The 21,362-nt window shown below is 40.1% G+C and overlaps 1 protein-coding gene across 1 annotated transcript in view; it reads right to left on the bottom strand.

The window, feature by feature from the left end:
- The window catches only part of EPB41L4B (erythrocyte membrane protein band 4.1 like 4B), a gene marked incomplete at its 5' end in the record, with an annotated part of 117,738 nt that overhangs the window by 11,921 nt on the left and 84,455 nt on the right, over positions 1–21,362 (bottom strand). Inside the window, 2 exons of the mRNA XM_031552800.1 lie at positions 17,889–17,966; positions 18,422–18,557. Of these exons, the coding sequence (XP_031408660.1) occupies positions 17,889–17,966; positions 18,422–18,557 (214 nt within the window). The remainder of the gene's footprint in view (positions 1–17,888; positions 17,967–18,421; positions 18,558–21,362) is intronic.

Below are 21,362 nucleotides of genomic sequence, written 5' to 3' on the forward strand. Positions count from 1 at the left end.
TCCAGCAGAGAGCCACAAAGACGATTAAGGGCCTGAACCATCTCCCATATGAGGAAAGGCTGAGTAACCTGGGCTTGTTCAGCCTGGGGCAAAGAAGACTAATGTTTATAAATACCTAAAGGAGGCAAATGGATGAGGTCAGGCTCTTCTTGGTGGTGTGTAGCAATGGGAAAAGGAGTAATGGCCTAAAACTTCAACGTAGGAAGTTCTATAATAACATGCAGAAGAACTTCTTTACAGTAAGGGTGACAGAGTACTGGAACAGGTTGTCCAGAGAGATTGTAGAGTCTCCTATGTGGATATTCAAGATCCATCTGGACACCTTCCTGTGTGACTTGCTGCAGGGAACCTGCTTTAGCAGAGGCGTTGGACTGAATGATCTCTTCAGATCCCTCCCAACCTCTGCGATTATGTGATTCTGTGAACTCTTTTCAGACTGAGGCTAAGGTAAAATGGGAAGGAAGTAAGGAAAAGCATCAGTTAGGCATCTGGCTTATGTAAAACTGCATTTGGAAATCTGAAAAGCCGTTTTCTCAAGAATACACATTGGCCTTCTTGTGCTTCACATCCACTATATCCACCAGTGGGCTGAGGACAGCACCATCCCCTAAGAGGAGGAAGAAAACCCTGCCTGCTCCTGCCCCACCACTCCTGGAGAGCAGTGTTGATGTCAGTCACTTCCTAAGCCCTGCCCTGGGGGTGAATTTATTGTGTCAAAACTCCAGGTAGCTCAAAAAACGGGACTGCTCCCTGACTAGAACCAGAGGCCAAGACCTAAACGTCACCACCTGGGGACTGAGAAGGGAAGAAGAGCAGAGCCACCTCCACCATCTATGGCAGATCTGCCGTTCTTCCATTCCTGGAGACCTTCAGGAGCTTCCAGGCTTCATCTGGGATTGCAAATGCAAGGGGACAAGGGAGAGGGAAGGACCACCTCCCTGTGAGGTATCACAGAAGCTGCAGAAATATGAGCAACAAGAGGACAGAGCTGCATTCTAGCATAGATAGACTTCCAAGTGTAAAACAAAATCTTAACCACACCTGTTCTCCCCACAGGAGTGAAAACAGTCTTACAGACAAAGTCACAACCACAAAACAATTTTAAAATAAGACCCTGGAGGTACCTGTCATGTCACAGGGGCATGGCATAGAAAGGGAGTGAAGGTTCTGCATGCCCCAGCAGCCCTGTACATGCTGAGGGCTCATTTCACAGCCTCACATGCCTCTTGCTTGAATGCTCAGGGTGTACCATCATAGCAGAACTGCATCGAACAAGTAGCTCCTTGTCTAGAATTGTTTAGCTTGGCAGGTTGAGAATTTACTAAGCTTAAAAGAACACTTGTATCTTAAAAAAAAAAAAAAAAAAAAGTGAAAATTATCTACAGATAACTTGCTGCTAGTACTCAAAGATTCTTGTTACACTATTAGCTGTTCATTGGGCTGACGTATTTTGGAGATACCTGTCACAACTAGAAAGAATTAATAGCATTAATTCTCCTTGAAATTTGTACTGCAAATTAGAAGGAGGTTTCAGGAAGAAAACGGACAACACGATCAGAACATTCTCCTTCCCTGGGCATTTGTGCAAAACGTTCTTCTGGACAGAGTTTAAAATCTCAGTAAAAACACTTGTACTTTCCTGATACACCTTTTAAATTGGTTAGAAGGAAAAGAAAATGAATGTTCTCATGAAAGCAAACAGAAGTGCAGAGAGACAAAGAGGGAATTCCCACCTGAAATGAAAACAGCAGGAGACTGGTGGAAAGTGAGTCAGTAGTTGGAATGTGTTAATCGATATAAAATTAGCTATTTTTGGTATTTCTATCAGAGGGGAATATTAAAAATGTCTTTTCTGCTACAAAAAAGAAAAATGCTTTCTACGCTTTAGGGAACAGTGTGCTTAATTTGGATATGTTCTCCTACATTTAGAATACCCAGGATACCCACTGCCCTGCCGCAACACATTCTTCCTACCAGGGTCTGATACCATGTTGTGCTGTTGACATGCAGCTGCTGTTCTTTACTCCCCTTGGCTTCATGCCCATCCCATGCACCTTGACCAGAGGCCTTACAATGCACTGGAGAGGCTGTGTGCTGTCAAGAGATGTGCACTGTCGCTTTGTACACTGGCCAGACGCAAGGCAAACTTGTTGGCCAAACACTTCAACAGCTTCCTGTGCCTCAGAGCAGAAGCAGAGCTGCTAACACCTGAAAGGGTGTCATACATACAGCTCTCAGTATACACATACAGCCAGAAGAATATTCTGCGGTGCTTTATTTAAAAATACATGCTATAAGATAAACACTGTCACATCCTTCCAGCACAGAGATTTGTTTCTGCTTTTCAAACTAAAGAAAGTCCGAAACTACTGGAGTACATTGCATTAGCATTCCCCAGTCCTGACGAGTGACACACTTAAAGCACAAATTATCCATTAGACTCGCTTTCCAGAAAGTGATACGATTCTGGACCCTGTAATCATTCAGTATAGCTCCTGTCTGCTGTCATATCTTTTCAGCGGCAAAAATGAATAACGAGGTGGAAAATGTGAAAACAGAAGAGCTCTTGGTGTTTTTAACCACGTGATACCCTAATAGCCAAACAAATTATTTTGAGTGGAAGCAGTTCCTGGTTCCAACAGTTGCTCAAGTTGTACCAACCCCAGTTCACTCACTTTATGTGACAACAGAAATAGCATGATAGGTAGACATTAAACACTGCCTGAGTGCACAGCACAGTCCAATAAACCTGTGACAGAATAGAGATCTTAATCAGTAATACCATTGCTTAATCAATCTTGGAAAAGGCTGTATGAACGAAATGCCCTGATGAACCAAACTAGGTGCAAGTCCCACATGTATTGCATCCCAGAATACCTCCTTTTCAAGGAAGGTAGGATTTCTTCTGTTTGTTGAACTGATATCCAGATGTCAGTGTCAGCAGACAGATTCAATTCACATACATTGAAGAGGGGCAGTTGTGCAGAAATGTGGCATTGAAAACGCCCTAAGGCACCAAATGTGAAGTTTCTGAAGAGGATGGGTTTCTGTGCTCAGCCAGGGAAACACCATGTGTTTGTAATCACCCTGTCTACTGCTGTTCCTTCTGTGGAGATAACACTGTGACATCTCTCTCCCAGCTCCATCTGGTCTTTGGGTCTCCCTTGCTCATCTTGCAAAGAACTGACAGGGACTGGAGTTTAAGGATTTGCTTCAGACAACCACCACTGGCATCTAAAAACCAGCCTAAGTGAATCCAGCTATTTGACTCTTCTGACTTACTATTTGGCCTGGCTTCCACACGAACGCAGGACTGCAGTACCAAGCTCCCCTCCCCACAGGTCCCAAAAATGTCCTATTGGTAAATTGAGACTATACCACCTTGAGAACTATGTTCATTCCCTGGTGTCCTCTCTGAGCCAAGCTCTCCTGGGTGCCCCTTGGATGACGAGCATTCTGTTCCTCTGCTCACTGCTGTGCATCAGCATTCTGTTCCTCTGCTCACTGCTGTGCATCAGCCCTTCTCTGAGCCTTGACCAGGGCTGATTTCACCCATCCTGGAGCGTGGCTGGTAGCAGATGCTCTGTTCTTGATGTCTCACCAGACCTTGCAGAATAGGACTAATACTTTCCATCAGATACTTTCCTTCCTTTTAGAGTCACTTTACTCAACACTTCCTACCAGGAAGTGTTGTCAAGAAGTGGCTGCATGGCTCCTTGGCTGTGTTCCAGCGATCTCTGGCTGTCAAATGGATGCTTAAGAGAGTTCATGGAAGTGATGTACGTGGCTCAGCCTCTGCTGGAGCTTGGCTTTGCTGAAGCCATAGCATTTTGCAGATCTTAACACATAGCAGTTCGTGGTTATAGTATAAGCCATATACTATTTAGAAGTAGCTCTGAAAACATAGTAGTAAAGATAAAATCCTGAATCTTCATGCCAACTTTTGTACTAATTTGCAAGGACTAATTTGTGTTGGTATAAGCCGCTCTCTTATGCTGCCCTCACAGATAGAGAACTCTGTTGATCTTTAAGGATTGTACTCCTGGGTTGATAACACAGTGATTTCAGAGGTTCTGGAGTCGAAGATGGAAATACCATTATTAAGTAAGCACAGCATTTCTACAGCACGTTGGAAGGGAGTGCGTGTCCTGGCCCAGCTTTACAGTATAGCTTTGCCTTAAGACTATACTGAAGAAGACATTTAATTCTTGAAAAGAATTCAGAGTAAGGACAATTCAGATATGATGAAAGCATGACAGTGTCCACACTGTCACAGTCCTCAGGATTTCTTTTACTGATGCTGTGGAGGTGAACAAGGGCTGCTAGCCTAGTCAACATCCCCTCAGAAAAGTGTGGTAAAGCAAAATGATGTCACAGTCTTGCTGTACTAGTTAAAATGCAGTTTAAAGACTCCAGCATTTGTTCGGTCTTTGTTTAAAACACAGAAATGAAGCAAACAAAAAGCAGTAGGTGCATTCACTGGAAGTGGCTTTTCTCCATCTTTGCTGCAAAGTTAGTTGCATTGCTAGGACAGCTAATGCAAAGATATCTTTTTTGCCCCTTGATCTCTACCAGTGAAATCAATGGTGGTCCCAATGTCTAGATTGCAAGTACAGCCAACAAAATCAAGTGGCATCTTCTGCAGATGAAGGCTTTTGTCACAGAAGAAAGTCACTAAAGATGGATAACATGAAGAGGAGGAAATGAGTACTGCGATTCCTGACATGTTAGAGAGTCCCAAGTAAGCTGTATACTTCCCAATTTGACTGCCAGCAGACAGAATACTATATATGCATTTTGTATCAGGTGGAAACACACCACTAGCCTCACCTGATTATTTCTAGGAATAGGCGCTGACAGCTCATCATCCAGTAACATTTCAATCATTTGAATGGAGATTTCAAACCCAGGTACATATCAACAAAGGCTGTCTATTAACCACATAAGAATGCACATTTTCAAAAGCATCAGCATCATATTCACCTGCTGAAAAGTTGTGGCAGTTTGATGCAAAGAACGCGTGGCCTGATTCTTGCCCAACACAAACAGTTTATCTTTCTATTATGATCAATCTCTACTTGTATAACAGCAAAATCTGGCTAAAAGTCCTTAAGTGTCCAGAATCTCAAGCAGCTGTGGTCTCCTCAAATGTCAGTACATTGAGGAATATTTTGCATTAATTTTCTGTCCTATTTTTATAGGTTATTAAGCTCTGTCAAAATCCCCATGAGTTTATACAATTCATTATTCTAAAGGAAAAGAATAGCATAGGTAGGTTAACATCAGTGGAGCTGCAGAAAAAGTAATAAAATGACAAGCTGGACCACTTTTTAGTATGTCTATCCAGAAAGACACTTGAGCTTATTTTCAACCTCAGTGCATGACCTACACCAGTGACTACTGCAGCCTCGATCTGTGCAAATGCCTGGAAACTTTGGCCCCCTCATGAATTGGGATCTACCAGATACACAGAGATGCTGACTGCTGCATTGTGCTGGTGTTGTTAGTCTCACCACTGTAACAGTCTGCCCTGAATTGGGCTCCACATGACAGTAGGCCATTCCCATAATAGAATGTCGCCCTTTCCAACGTGAATCCTGAGAGCAAAGCACTGCTTCTTTAAATATTGTGGATAGAAAACTATTTGATCCTATCTTTGAGATCAACTTGATTAGAAGTTACAATTCCATAAGCAACAATGCCTTGTTTAAGATTGTGCAATCCCATATCTTGTAAATTTTTTGTGATATTTGCTACATATAAAAACCTATTTATTCATAATCTCTTGGTCTCAATGGTCTTGGCTATGGAGTCATCCAGATTGCCAACCACAGAGTGCTGAAAAAAAGGAAAAGTTCTGCCTTGTATGAAAGTAAAATCTTGGGGCAAGTGTTCAAACTCACTAAGCATATACATTTCTGAAATCAAACACATCGTAATACTTTGTGAATTCAGTGCCACAAAACACATTACAGTCCTCTGTGTTTGACAGGTCCCTCATTACAGCAGTCTGGCATCAAAGTAAACATGCTATTCCTTTTCCCAGTTTATTTCCATCTTTCCAAGAACAGATTGGGATGCTACCTTAAAAGCCACTGTTCTCAGGCATCTTCCATAACTAATGAGATTAGTTCCAGCCAAGGGATAATCCCAATCGATTAGAGCTATTAGCACACAGCTCACTCGTAATTGCAGAAATTTCTCCTGTGGACTGAGAGGAAAAGCAGAGTTCTTCTGTTTGGCCCAGGAATGACAGCACTTTGAATGCCAGAAGGATACTTTGCCACTTTGAGCAGAGCTCTACTTTCCCATAATTTGTTTACTGTGTTGAGGATCCAGAGAATCCCTTATTAAAGACATCTCTTTGAAGGCAACTGAAGATTATAATGCTGCACTGGACAGTACAGGAAGAAGGAAATGAGAGGCTAAATAATAACAGTCCTGCCCCTGGAGATCTACTTGTGGCACTAATTCAGGGGAAGAAACACACTGTGAAAAAAACATCACAGCAGATCCTGATCCCCAGTCAGGGGCTTCCTGCCAGTCCCAGTGGGAGCTTGCAGGTGAGCCAGACTGGGAGCTGTTGATTTCCTGCAAGGAACATTTGCAGCTCTGCTGCCTCCCAGAGCCTCTCCCAGCACCATGTGATGGAAGACAAAACACACTGTTGACTGGCAACCTCTGCTGTTGTTATGGTCCCTTGGACATTACAGTTAACTCATTCAATTCAGAAAAAAAGCCTTGAAGCTTTTCTAAATTGTAAGAGGAGCAGAAGCTGGTCCTGTTAACAGCATAACTGGGGAGTAATTGGGTGTTTAACTCTAATGTTTCACTATAGTGAAACTGCTCTTTCTCCCTAGGAGCACTGGGATAGCTGAAGTCTGAGAGCTGATACACTCTACTTTCAGGTGGGTGTTAATATTTATTTCTGCATTAATCTTTGCCTGCTGCTTTAGGAGTGTTATATCCATAAGCTCAGGAACTGGCTATTCTTGGTGTGGGAATGTGCCTACTTCAGCCACACTGTAGATGTGAAGGAGAGCCTTTACTTGCACTGCCTAAGCATCCATACTACTGATGAGATAGAAAGCACAGTTTCCCTCTACCTTTTTTTTTTTTTCAGTCCACTAGCAGCAAGACAGGAGACATCTGAAGGGCAAAATTGCTTTAGGAGCACAAGCAAACACCTGGCTCTGCTGATCACAGACATTTTGGAGAGACTGAGCTTTGTCTGAAGTCTGGGCAGCTCAGTCACTGATGCAAACACACAAGCTATGTCTGGATGTGTGTTCCTGAGCTTCACGATTATCGATTCTGACAGTTTGCTTGATTTAAATGCAGCATGAGATGAGTGCCAAATTGCACACAAATTTAGATGGTCAGAAGCCCACTGTACTTGGCTCGCAATTTCCAATCTCCAGCACTGCCAACAAGGATCACAGCAGGACACATGCTCGTGCCTTGGTGTGCATGCCAGAGAGCACAGGCAGCTCCTTTCTTTTATGCCATCTTGGTAATACCTGGCAGATTGCTAAAAGTGGCCAGGTGATGTTCCAGTGCATCAGAGAGCTTGCAAGACTCCAGCTAGTTTATTTTTTGTTGTTTTTTTTGGCAAAGGAACAACAAATGACTAACTTGTTAAACATATTTTGTAGAGGTTCACCTTCCTGACCTCATGTGCTGTTCCTCCAAGAGGGGGGTTTTGGTCTTGTACGGCATGACACGATTCTCACGTTCAGCAATACAACAAGTCATAGACACACGGTTCTTCCGTAGCAATGATTGTCTGGACAAGATCCAGGCAGTAAGTCTAATCACCATGCTAGAACTGCTTCCTTGTCAGCAGGCTTAAACTGCTATGATGTAAAGGACATCTACCTCCATTGAAATTTTTTTCCTTAGCCCCCAAAAATTTAGCATTTTGTTTTTTCGGTTAGTGATACAAGTGAAAATGAACTGAAGATAACACCTTCTACTGTGTTGAGTAGTTTTCAATCCAGTTATCACAACAGTTGACTGTCTGAAGTTAATCAACTCTTTTTCTTCTACGTTTAATTAATGATTTTCCATTATGATTTATGGTATTTGGGTCGAGGAACAGAAACTGTGCAATTACCAGAAAAAAATTCTGAGATTTATGCAAACTGAAATTCATCAGTTTATCTTACCACGTATTTCTGTTATTGCCATTCCTCTGAGTTATAAGACTGTTGTAGTATGCTCTGTACAAAGGCAAAGCAATTCCTGATGAAAATCTCACAAGTCAATGACTGGACCTCCTTTTTCCTTTTTTTCCTTTTTAGTAGTACATAGGCTACAGCAAATTTAAATAGATAAGTCTCAGCAGGAGATTTTTTCACTGTTGTGAATAACAGTGAAAAGCAGAGGACAAATCAGTAGATGACAGAAAGCTGTTGATCACACAGGTACCGCTAATGGTTCATCAGAAGAGACTGCTATTGGATCTGCATAGGAATTCTTATCAGAAAATGCCTTTTCATTTAAATTGAACATACAAAAAAGAATCAGTCTGATTTGATTTTTTCTTTCTACTTAAAAAGAAAAATAAAATAATATTGTTTTTATATTGTAAGAGGAGATATCAGTATCTAATTTAGAAATGACTTCTTGTTTGGAAACCTAAGTTAATTGAAACTGATTAACAAACATGATCTGAAACTGAAACAGTTAAAAACTGCTGGAATGAAAGCATTCAAAACTGGCCCGTTATTTCTCTACCTTCTCGCTATTCTCTGAGATTTGATTCAGGCTGTTTCTTTGGAAAGAAAATGTAGGCAACTACATTTTACTTTAATTCAAAGTAGAAAAAGAAGAAAAGATTTCCTAGCAATTCTGATTATTCAGCTGAGTGGTTGTTACAGTTGGTGTTACAGCTGAAAAGATTATCGTAGTGAAAATGGGAAAAGAAGCAAACAGGAAAGGAATGCTCACCTGTATCCAAAGAGCTAGGTTCACAGGAAAGACCCCACAGAGGAGGAACCTCCAAGAAGAAATCCTTCCCCAGTGGGGGTCAGCCCTTAAATGGGGTCTAGGAGGTCACATGACTGAATTGCCTTCACCTGTGCCCCCATGGCTGACTCAGTCCTTTGCTCAGGTGATCAGTCAGTGGTTCAGGCCGTGACTCAACAGTTCCCATACAGTGGTAAATAAAAAGAAAGTTTACTTGCTCTTTTTTGCTATCCTTATAAGTTGAGATGCCCTCTAGATAGTCAGAAAACAGCTCAGAAAGCAGATGTTTGCATTTTCAGTTGCAGCTTGGAGGCTTTCAATTGAAATTCCACAGAACAGCCAAGCAGTTAGCATCATGCTTGCTATCAGACTGGAAAAATGTGAATTAGAATTACACATATGTCACTTCATTGGTGTGTTGGAAAGAAAATAAATATACAATAGTTACTCACTGGAGTCTAAATGCAATTGTCCCTACTCTTACTGAAGAAGAGAGATTACAAATTTCACAATTGCTGAGACAAAAAGAATGATGTACATACTTCTCAGGCCAAAGAAAAAGTGATTAATATGTCTTTATCAAAAGACTGAAGCAAAATATCAAAAAGATATATCTACTTTCAAGTAGGCTTTAGAATAGAAGTGGAACCTTTTCCTATTACATGGATTACTGTAGAGGAAGAGGAGACTCAGCCAGTACATCCAAAAGTTATTGCTCTACGTCTGAAAAGCCCAGTGTGTCTATTGTTTGCTTTTATTCTTCTTAGGAAGATGTTACAGCTGCTTACTGCTGCTGAAGATATGAAACGCATTCACTTGAAAAATAAAGCAGTAATTTAAAATTAAAAAAAAAAACCCACACAAATGTTATTTGCAGGATTATGCAGGTTCTAAAAGATTTGCTAAGGATTTGCCCTCTAAATGTTAGCCAATTTAAAATCTCTTTGCTTGCATTTACCTTATCCCCTCATTTATTCTCATGTTCATTTCAAGCAAAAAAGAAAGCTACTGCTGTTGTGGAATTACCATGTTTTTGATAGGGAGGCAGGAGAAACAGGCTGTAGGTAGCATTTTTATTTTTTACTTTTATTTTTTGTTAAGCTACAATAACCTTTGTAATCCTCAGGTTATCATAGAATCCAGGATGGTTGATGTCAGAAAGGAGCTCTGCTGGTCCAACCCCCTTAACTTGAGGTTAAGGAAGGAAAGTGGTGGCAACCTATATTATTCTGGAGATATTTAGGAAAGCTTTGGGCTAAAAATGTTCATTACACTGATTATACAAAGAGAGAAGCACAGTCTTTCACTGCCCCTCCTGTGGTGTCCAGCAGGTTCAGGTGCTTTGTATTGTCTGGGAGCAACTTCCCCAGAACTGTCTCTGTCTGTTGATTTCCAGTCCCTTACTGCAGATGGCCATATCTTAGAGTCCTCCTCATAATTTCATCAGACCTCATTTTAAAATTACTTAACTGCCAAAGCAGTCCCATTTGGAGTACTTCTCCACAAGCTACACTGCTTACAAATATACTTTATCACTCCATTGGTCCTCAGGAGAAACTCTGTGGTTTCGTGGAGGATTTGACCTAAGCTAAATCATTTTGTTTCTGGGATCAGTGTTCAGTGGGATCAATGAGCTGACCCAATTCCTGTCACAGCCACACAAAGGAGGGTCTATGTGTGCAGCTGTGACACTGCCTCATCCTTCAGCTTCATAGGCAGCTCTTCACAAGCTGCTATTAAACCACTGTACGAGCATAGCAAATGTGTCACAGGGCAGCGGCCTCACGGACTTCAGTTATAGGGCAACAGGGTGTCACTGAGCATTCTCCTGACTGCATCTCTCTGTGGGCCCACGGGTGGTAGAAGAGTGACCATTTCTGGTGTAAATGCCTTCTGGTGTAACAGGCTTCTCAGATGAGCTTGACCATATGACAGGCCTGTTATGAAGGCCAGCCCATGTTCTAAGCTCCAGGACCAGCTCTCCCTGCATGATGAGGCAGAAACCAGATTTATGGGCAGGCTTTGTTCATTTAGTGATTTCTGCTGGGATGGGGCAGGCGCATGGAATGCTTGAGGACACTTACAAAGGCACCTTATAACGTACAGAAATGACTAAAAATAATTGTGCATGGCAGGTTTTATCACCTCTCCAGGAAAAAAGCTCACGCCCTCTTGATCCAAACTATCTTCTGACATTGCATCTTTATCATCATCACAAGTTTTATTAAAAGCCAGCCAGTGAGTCATTCAGTATTTAAAAGCAGTGAATTACAGAGCAGGCACATTGCAGCATCATACACCTGCACTGTTTTCAACTCAACACCTTCCCCTCTTTTTAGTATCTTTTCTTGCTCATGTACACATCCCATCCAATTTATCACAGTGTCCACTGGTGCATAGTCAGCAGTGGATTTTACCTTCTGGATATTTTCATTTTTTACAGAAATCACTTTCAATTAGTTTAAGAAATAGGGAAGTGTTAAATCATCTGTCACGCATTTATAGAGCACACCAAGTCGTTCTGTTTGGCATGCAGATAAAGGGAAAATAAATATTCATTGAGCCTATGAATTTAAATCCTTTAAATCAGGGGTCAGATAAAAGGTAAATGTAAACTTTCACAGTTCATCTTTGAGCATTTTCTCCTTTTGTTTCTTGACTGCGTGCCCCTCTATAATGGGCAAATGGGAGCAAATTCCCAAATAGCTGAGTAGCAGGCAAAGCATTTTATATTTTTCAGGGAATATTAAAATACGATCCAGCAGGCAGCCTCAAAGTCTGACTGCGTTCCCAGGCACTCAGTTACCTTGAATGCTAGTAATTCAATACACTGCTTATAAGAGTGGCACCCACAGGTAAAGCTGTGCTCAAGCTACGTGCAGAGCTACATATCAGTTTTTATAGTGCTTTGTGTGTGTACATTATCAGTAGCAGCTATCAAGGCGTGTGAAAGACTCACCCATTATTTTGGCTGCTTGAATGCCGTGGCTGCTTTTAAATGCATTAAGTCCCTCTCTAGTTATTAGCACACTTTATGTAACCCAGAAGATGCTCGGGTAATTTTCATTTGCTTGAATAAGACGGTGTGCTCCCAGCAGCTTGGCACTGCATGTAGCACTGAGCACCTCCCCTCTGCAACCCGCTCTCAAATGTCTCATACCCAAATTGCCTGAGCACTACTACGTGCCCCTTTCAATCTTAGCTGGTTGAACATGCAATGCCCTTTTCTCCAGCGGGAAAAAAGATCCTCTGCAATATCAATATTTCAATCCAAAGCATTCCCTGGGTTCCTATGGAACTAGATTTATTGCTGCTGCTATAAGCCCTTTGTATAAAGGTTGTTTGCTTTAGCAATTGCTGCTCTTTGCTGTTCCTTAGTTTAATATGAACTTAAAGGGCACGAACTTGAAACTGGGAATAAATGTACGTTTAACTTGTTGTTTATTTTGTGTTCCTATTTGTATATGTAGGTGTACACGCAACAGACAGACCTCTCCTTTGATCAAATTGTTTTGCTAATAACTGACCTTTGCATATAAGCTATCCAATTTGAACATGCAAATTCTGTAGTTGAGAGGTTGGCTCAGAAAAAAGCATTTTTTAAAACTTCTTCTTTTGAATGCAGGTCATATTTATGGCTTCCGGTTCATCTTTTAATAAGAAATATATGTGTATGTATATTTAATAAAGATGTATAAGTAAAAAGCTTCTAATTCTGAAATATGCTACACAGTCTACTTATTTTGAGGAGACCTAGTTTACCTTCACTATGTAGTTCACAATAAGTAAAGCATTTATAAACTTGTCTCTAAGAGGTTTTAGAGATCTCTTGGGCACGCAGAGATACTGGATCTGTATTTGCAGCCAAGCAGAGTAGATTGGTGCTACCTAATGCTCTTATCAGATATACTAGTCTTGAACTACATTATACCAACTTTTATTTAGAAATCAGCACCACAAGGACTGGTTATGGAGCTATTAAAGTTTGATCTGTTTACCTGTCTTGCACTGAAAACCAAAGTGAAAAGATGTTTGAAATGAAGGCAAAATAAATAAACTGAAACAATTTCACACTCTTGTTATTTGGCTTATTGCAAGCTTGTAAAATCGTCACAAATATTTAGCAACTAAACCTATAATCAGCATTTTTTTTAATCAAAATAACTAATTTTAATGGGGCATGGAATGAGATTATTTACCTCTCCTCCACTACTCACTACCATTTACTCACTGTAACTAACTGTTGAGAATTTACAAGGATGTCTTGATGCCTCCATAAAGTTACTGATACTTCTCAGAGCCTCGCCAACAGATGGCTGCCTTTTGACTTGGTTGCCTTCATTTTATTCCCAAAACTGTAGGTGTTAATGCATCAAATTCTGCGTTGTTTCAGACTCAGTGCGATCACTTCAAGCAAACAGGAGTGCTCACAGTAGTATTGAAATAAAATATTTGTTTCCAATCTGCCTTAAATAAAATATCTACTTTTACACTGAAGGCCATGTATTTTTCATTTTAAAGTATCGTGCTAATAATTTATGCCTCTTAAATGTTGTATCTCAAGTTTTGAAAAAGCAAATGATTTTCTGTTTGCTTTTCTCCGCCAATAGATGGCAGGTGAAGCTCTAGAAATTTCTCCAATGGATCCAGCATGAAATAACATGTAAAGTTTGCAAGTATGCAGCCAGCTGTAAATAAATGCTCTCCAATATCTTCTGAGATGTGATCATGGTTTAGCCACTAGCCTGTATACCTTGCATTATAAAACTTAGCTAAAGGTTACGAATAGTTCCATTTTATATATAAAACTGTACATTCTTATTTATTTTGTCCTACTCCATTAGGTCAAGCTGAAATTGGAACATATAGCCTTTCTGTTTTGGTTGGGAAGATATTTGACAGCATGATGTAGCTGCTGCTACATTCATTTGGGAGCTTGGGACTGAGCTTTCTGTAATCAAACAAGAAAGCTCTGCATTCATACCCGTGTCACAGATCATGCTCGCTGTAAGCTGGAGCAGAATAGCTGTCAGCTTAAGCTTTGATTTCCAGTTCCATAAAAGCTGGAAATATGAGAGAGAGAGAGATGCAGCTTGATGGCAGAAAGAGCCTACGAAAGTGACAAGACTAGTTTTAATAAGCTTCAGTAAGGATGCTCATACTGGTTTACTACAGTTCTTCATGTATAATGTTGTATTAAAAAAAAAAAAAAATCCAGTTCATTTTTGAAATACAGAATGCAGCAGACATTGCATCATGATAACATATAAGCCAGGCGCAGTGTTTAAAGTCTCAATGAAGTGGTACAGAAAGACAGAAATTTTGTCCTGCATGTACTGGAATGATTTTAAGGACAGCATGCATTGTGTTGTAATCAGTTAATTAAAAGATTTACTTGAAAAACGAAAAAGTATGCACAAAGCTCATACTTTGAGGCATGCAGATCACGGAAGGGTACTTTTCACTTCTAGGCAATCTGCATTAGTAAGTATACACTATTTCTCCTGCAAAATGATTTTCTGCCTTGCTGTTGCCCTGCTGTTATTGGCAGTCCAAGTATTGATGACTAAGTGACCACTAGAGCTCAGCTGGTTCTCATGCACATCACAGTAATTCCTCCAGGCTGACAGAGTAGACAAATTTGACTGCTCTGATCCCTGCATGGTATGCTGGCTGAATACCATTAATCCAATCTATTCACTAATCCTTCCGTTTTTATAAGTTAATTTGATTTTGAGAGCTCTGCTTTAACTCTTAGCACGTTTATGGGCAACAGCAGCAAATCATGTATAAAACCCAAGGCCATCAAGAAGCATCAACGATTAGACACTGAACAACAAAGATCATGCACCTGAATCAGTGACTATTAATCACTCTATGCCAGCAGTGTTACAGAAGAGTAGGAAGGATGTCTGAAACTGCTTCAAATTAACAACAGCCCTTTGGTGAACGTGGGAAGTTTGGCAGCACACATCGTAACCAATAAACAAACAAACAAACAAACAAACAAATAAATAAAGGTTGGTTTTAGGTGTCCAACTTAAGAACCATAGTCCAGACACCAAAGAGAAGTCAACTGTTTGAATGTCCTGATGCAGGAAACTGACTGTGTTAGGAACCTGAACTAATTTGCTTAAGCAAATTAGGCAGCATGAGTGACCCTTTAGGCATTGTGCATGTCTCTGAGTAGGAAACAAACACCGGTACAATTAATAGCAACTTTCCAAGGGTCAGACCACAATGTGTAAAACCAGAATGCTACCACTGAATTGCCACTAACACAAAGCTGAGCTGAATATAATCTGACCCTCAAATGACAGCACATGTTGCCACAATAAAATTACCAAATATCTGAAGTTATGTATTTCCCTTTAGCTTTCTTTTGTTTGGAGACTCACTCCCTTATAAGTAAACTTTTCATTCAAACCTCAGCTGACAGAAGTCTATAGTCAGTGAAACTGCAGGGAAAGGTCTGTACACAGTAACTACTCTTTAGAGAACAGGCTGACCTTTACAGACATTAAACAAAACAAGAAGGGTTGATTGATGCTGTTCAGTACATGCTCTTCAAAATATTAAAACCAAGAAAGTCATGAAGGGCTAGTTTATGAACATGAAGTATGAGAAATTTTGTCAGTGGATGGTGGGGTAGGAAAGAGGAAATGGTGAAAAGGTGAAATATCTAGAGAAGAAAAGCTATTTCTTTGGCTGGAAGAGAAAGATTACAATGTGAATTTCTGTTAAACGGAAACAAAACACAAATCCATGTTGTCTAGAGCAGGCCAGTTGCTAAAGTCTCCGTGACTCAGTTTCAAAAATTTGGGTTACTAAAGTAAGCTACTGTACAATATTTTTAATTAGAATAAGAAATATATTTGCAATGTCCAGAGAATCATTACTTGCAGTTTAGCCCGTACCATTTTTAATAGTGAGAAGTACAACGTAACCTGTCTGTTTCAGTCTGCCTGTATCTTGTCAACCTAAACTACAGGCAAAGATGTCAAACCTTGCAGCTTTTTCTCTCTTTCCTTTGTTTTATTCTAATTTACTCTTCTCCCAGAAACGTACAGAGGAAGGTGTTTCGCCCTGGATACCTCTCCTATCACTTTCTGGAATGGGATGGTTTTGTGTTCCAGCACTTCAAGAAGGTTCTAGGTAATCATTCCCATTTCAGTAGACAGCTCAAATTGCAGTGGTATGTTCAGCTGAAAAAACAGATACATCTCTCCTACATGGTAGATGGGGGAGAGATAAGCGCTGTTGCCCTTGCTAGTCCTGGTGCTACTCTCTCACTGAGGAGTCCCAGAGGGCTAGAAAGACCCTTAAATTTCATTTTCTGCAGTTAAGAGACTTAACATCTGCATTATGCAAGAACTGCTCAGCTGTGTCAGGTTGAAGGGCAGAGATAATGAACAGGACTTTGATGGTAAGTGAAGAACATAAAACTTGCTTACTGACCCTGCTGAACTTATACAGGAAACATAACGTGCCCTCGAGGTCTACTGTTTATAATAGGCTCAAAATTGCATGAGAGAGATGAGCTTTCCAGATCTTTGTCCCTTTAGGGTAAGCATCCATTCCTAAACTGCTGTATACCAGTGACAATTTCAGCATCTTCTTAGCTCCCTTGCACCAAATCTATCTTTTTATCCACAGCAGCAGGTCCCTAGGCATAGCACATCCCATGCCCACACCACAGCCCAGTGCTGACACAGGACTCACAGGGAGTATGCCAAGAATACTAGGTGAATTCCTAATAAATGTGGTCTAGCATTACAATTAACAACAAGGACCTAGAGAGAGGCACCCACATAAATGGAGATTATCCCAAAGCGGACCTCCTGGACTCAGCAGAGAAGGCCACGTGCCTCCAAAGCCAAAAAGCCACAGCTGGGTATTCCCATCCCTTCTGTAAGTGAGGAAGAAGGTAGGAAGGATGAATCTTCACTTCATCAGGCTTGCAGGGTAACCACATCACTCATCCAGCAGTAATAGGACACATGCAGTTATTTACAGACTGGTACCACAATATCTCTGAAGCAAAAGGCATGTCCCCACAATACCTATATGATATTGTAAACTAGGACCTATCCATGTAGTGAAAGCAACGTCCAGAGCAGTATTTTAACATGTACAGTTGTGTAAGATGTACTGCTGTGCTTTTCATAGGCTTTACATGTAGTTTCTAGAAGTTGGCAAAAATGGCTTTTGACAGCAGCACAGCTATCTGGCGTTAGAGCTGTTTGCAAGAGGACAGTTTGGAGAAAGTTGAGGATCTTATTGTGATCCTTCAAGTATTCTGCTGGAAATCTGAGGTAAAAGCCCTAGATCACTGAAATCAAGAACCATTTTGATTTCAGTGGGACAGCATATCTCCTTTGCTTTTAAGTAAAAACAGATCACATACTTGTAGAAAAAGAAGTTAATAATCAACATGATATAGAGTATTTTGCCTCAAACTGAAGCACAGCACTATGTTAATGAAACACGGAAGTGCATGTACACGTCTTTGAGTTGGCTGATGGATAAGGCCTGAATGAAACTTGTGTTGAGAAGAATAAATTTTCCAGAAAACTACTAGAAGCAAATCTATGATTGTAGTAGGAATTAAAGGAATACATTAAAGGGTCAAAAGAGGCTGGCGAAACCAGTGCAGCAAGACGTAAAGATATTCAGGTAGAAGAGAGAAATGAGAAGTCATCCAACAATAAAGAACCCCATTCCAAATCTCAGCTGTCTTAATGTGGTCTGATTTTCTGAGATGCTGAGTTTGACAGGTGCTCAGGACCGCTGAAAATCAAGCAAACTTAATTCCTGTGCATTATCCAACACGCTGCATAGCATCCCATTCATTCCAGCTGCAGACAAATTATTGAAAACTTTCACAATTTTTCTGGCCGCAAACTATAATTATTTACCATAGGTGTGGCCTCTGTGAAATCCATCAGAAGGTCACCTGGCTCCAGAGCAAAAGTACTTCCAGCATCTGTGGAACTCTAAAATGAAGGAGAAACTCAGCTTTGAAAAAGCATTTAGTTTCTGTAATCCTATGGTGGGACTGTTCTGTATCATTTTGTTTTTAATTCTTTAAAGCATAAATTGCCAAATGGATTTCAAATTGCACATGTTTTTTAAAAATATGGCTACTCAGGAGAGACAGACAAACAAAACCATGCAAATTTGAGATCAAGTTAAACAATTTAATCCTGATCTACTGACCTCCAAAGTTGTTGAAAACTTATTATTGATTTCAGTTGGGTCTTCAAGCAGGCTCTGAACATTTTCTGGCAGTTGCATTTACAACATAGGTTAAACATGTTGCCACTACTAAGCATTGAAAACTACTCTGAAATGTAGAATTACTTCATCTAAGAAAAATATTACTTGCAACTTCCTCCCAGCCTTCCTAAATACTCTCCAGCTGACATAAGCTCATCTCTTTCCACTTTACCTTGCCACCAGGCGAAAGCTGTGTTTGTCCTTCTGATGTCTGTGGTGTGCACATTTTCTGTGACCCAGGAGATGCTGAAGACACAGATGTTGATGCTGCTGCTGCTGCCAGTGCTGGAGGAAGGTCATCTTCATCACTGCAGTTGAGAAAAACAAACAGATTTTCTCATTAGAAAATATGGCGTGACTTTTAACTGTACCTGTTCTGGAAGAGGCACTGGAAGTTCTGTTTACTCTTCCATCTGTAATGCAGTATTTATAGCTAAATTTGCAACTGAATTAAATTTAAGCTTTAAAGATTTCTTGAAAGTCAGTTGGCTAGTCAACTCTCATCTACAAATGGAAATCTAATAGTTCTGATTTGTAAGCAGTGTTTCTATGGAGCATGTTTATGTGAACACATGAACTTATTTGATATTACTCTACTTTAATGTTGATATTCTCTTCTACAGAAGCTGGCTTTATTGATAGTAACAGATCTAGTTAGATCCATCCACAAGACCGACTGCTTTATTGGCTTAAGTCTAAGGGGAATTTGACACTCATTACACAGTTCATAATATTATTTTCAAACTGACTTTACAAGGTGACCAGAAAGGTGCTCTGTAGAAAAATTCTTATAAGGATATGGTTTTTTTCTGTCCCATTTATTCAGTTTACGAAGAAAAGATTTTATTTAAAACCACATTGCACATTTCCCTTGGGCTCAGCAAGCTGAGCTCTTTGCATCTCACCTAACATTGCCACTAAATGAGAGACAGTAGAGAATATATTACTTTCATTTACTTTTGTAGAGCCCCATTGGCTACAAATCATTGGTATCAGTTGGCCCAGAGTCGGAATTTTTCCAATTGCTAATGGGAATTGCTCCGAAATAAGCAGTTACAATCTGGCCTACAGAACCTTTAGTAGTGGGAATGATGTGTGAAAAGGAAAGACTACAGTTTGACAGTTTAAAGCATGGGGAAAAATGACTTCTTTTCTGCTCAGAAGATGGCATAAATTTTAACTACCAATTAAATAGTCTCAGTGCACAGAACCCTGCCATGCCAGTTTGACAGACACTTGCGGAACACAACTCTACTTGGTTTAGTGTTACCTGAAGTCAGCATGACTGTGCAAAACAGTATTTCAAAACTACATTACATACAGAGTATCTAGCCCTGTGATGGATTGTTTGGCTGACAACAAAATGTCTTTTTTACTATGATATAAAGGTATGGCCATTAATATTATCTTTTTCATAGTTCATTTTTTATTTCTTCTGGGAAAGCTAGAATTTATCACCAGAGCATATACAATACATTATTTGCATTCTGGAAAGAGAATGCAAAATCTGTTGGACCTACTAAGTATGCATTTTCTTAACACGCCAAATTTTGGTTGTTGACCTAGTTAATCTCTCTTTCAGAAACATGTAGCTGACATTTTCTCAGCTCTTGCTCCCTACTCTCAGTAGGAACACATTGGCACCTTCTCCATCCTTGCTGGGTAAAGCTGTTCTGTTGCATATAAGGAAGTGGAAAATTGTCGAGAACTTGCCAGTTCAGAACGGCTTCTTTAGATCTGCAAGCTAAAGTGGTAGGCTTTAGTCTTATCAGTTACCAAGCTATCAACATGCTAGTTAAAAGTTTGAGCATTGGTCTTCTTCATTGCCTACCCTGACATATCTATTTTCATTATTCTATGTCCAATTACTAACATTTAACCTCTTTTAGTGGTCACTTTCTATTTGCAGGTAAATATAGCTTTTCCAGTCCCACTCTACTCTAGAGAATTATTTTTTTCTCAGACAGTTAATCACTTATTTCTAACTGTCTTCCTATTCTCAAAACTAGCTTATCCTACTACTTTACTTTATTAGTCCCATGGGAAATCTTCTGTTTTGGCATACATAGTGTCGCTGAAGTATCCTGTAACTCAAAATTGTCTACATGGCATAATCTTGCTCCCTCTTTTTGGCATCTAGTAGTGCTGGAGAATCAAGTTTAACAATTCCTGTAGGTTAAAGCTCAAATCAAAGAATCTTCCAAGTATGCATACAAAACCCGTGACTATGCCTGCAATAGGTCATAGTTTTCTATTCCTGCATGTTAGTGTGCTCAAAGAGGAGCATCAGCTGTCATGCTCTGCTCATTATCTGCCATGTGCACAGCATAGCATAATTGATCCTCTCAGTGTCACAGCCATTTCTCCTACTGACTATGTAGAAATCCCCGCATTATATAAAAATCCGATAAATCAGAAGCATCTTGAATATGTCCTGGCTTGTAGAAAAAGAGGTAGTAGAAATGGTGTATCATCCAAGAAAAAGCCTACTGGTATTTGAGGTCTGCTGGGCATAGTGAGTAAGCAGGCTTTCAGGCCTTGAGAAACCACTCCTAGGAAACGCTGTCAAGTTACCTGTTATGCATTACCTTCAGAATTAGCAGACAGGATGGGAATCTGAATTCTCTTCCCAGCCTGAGTGGTCAATTCCCATCTCTGGTCTCATTTTCAAACGATATTGGCTGATGTATAGTAAAAGAGCCTTTGTCATTGGTCTGCTTACCAAGCTGTGGCTGCATTCCCATATGTTAGCCTTGGTTTCTTGAACAAGTAAAGATTTGGCTAGATGCTTCTTTACCTCCTACCTTCAATTTGATTCATTCTTCTGTTTTCTTCTCCTAAATAATTTTTCAATTTTAGTGACGTAGATCGTTATTTTTGTTCCATATCAAAAGCCAGCATTATTGACAATGAGACAGAAAATAATTACATATTGACATTTACTAGAAACCTTTTGGATGGGAGGAAATCTTGCTGGTTGTGCTGTAATATTTAGTGGCATTAGAATGTTCAATTACTATACATACTAACAGTTCCACAGAGAAAGCATATATAACTTTTTTCTTCATTCTTCTACTAGTAAATTTATGCTGATACACTTTTTTTTTCCTTTT

This window comes from Meleagris gallopavo, chromosome 3 (assembly GCF_000146605.3).
Source record: "Meleagris gallopavo isolate NT-WF06-2002-E0010 breed Aviagen turkey brand Nicholas breeding stock chromosome 3, Turkey_5.1, whole genome shotgun sequence".
NCBI lineage: Eukaryota > Metazoa > Chordata > Aves > Galliformes > Phasianidae > Meleagris > Meleagris gallopavo.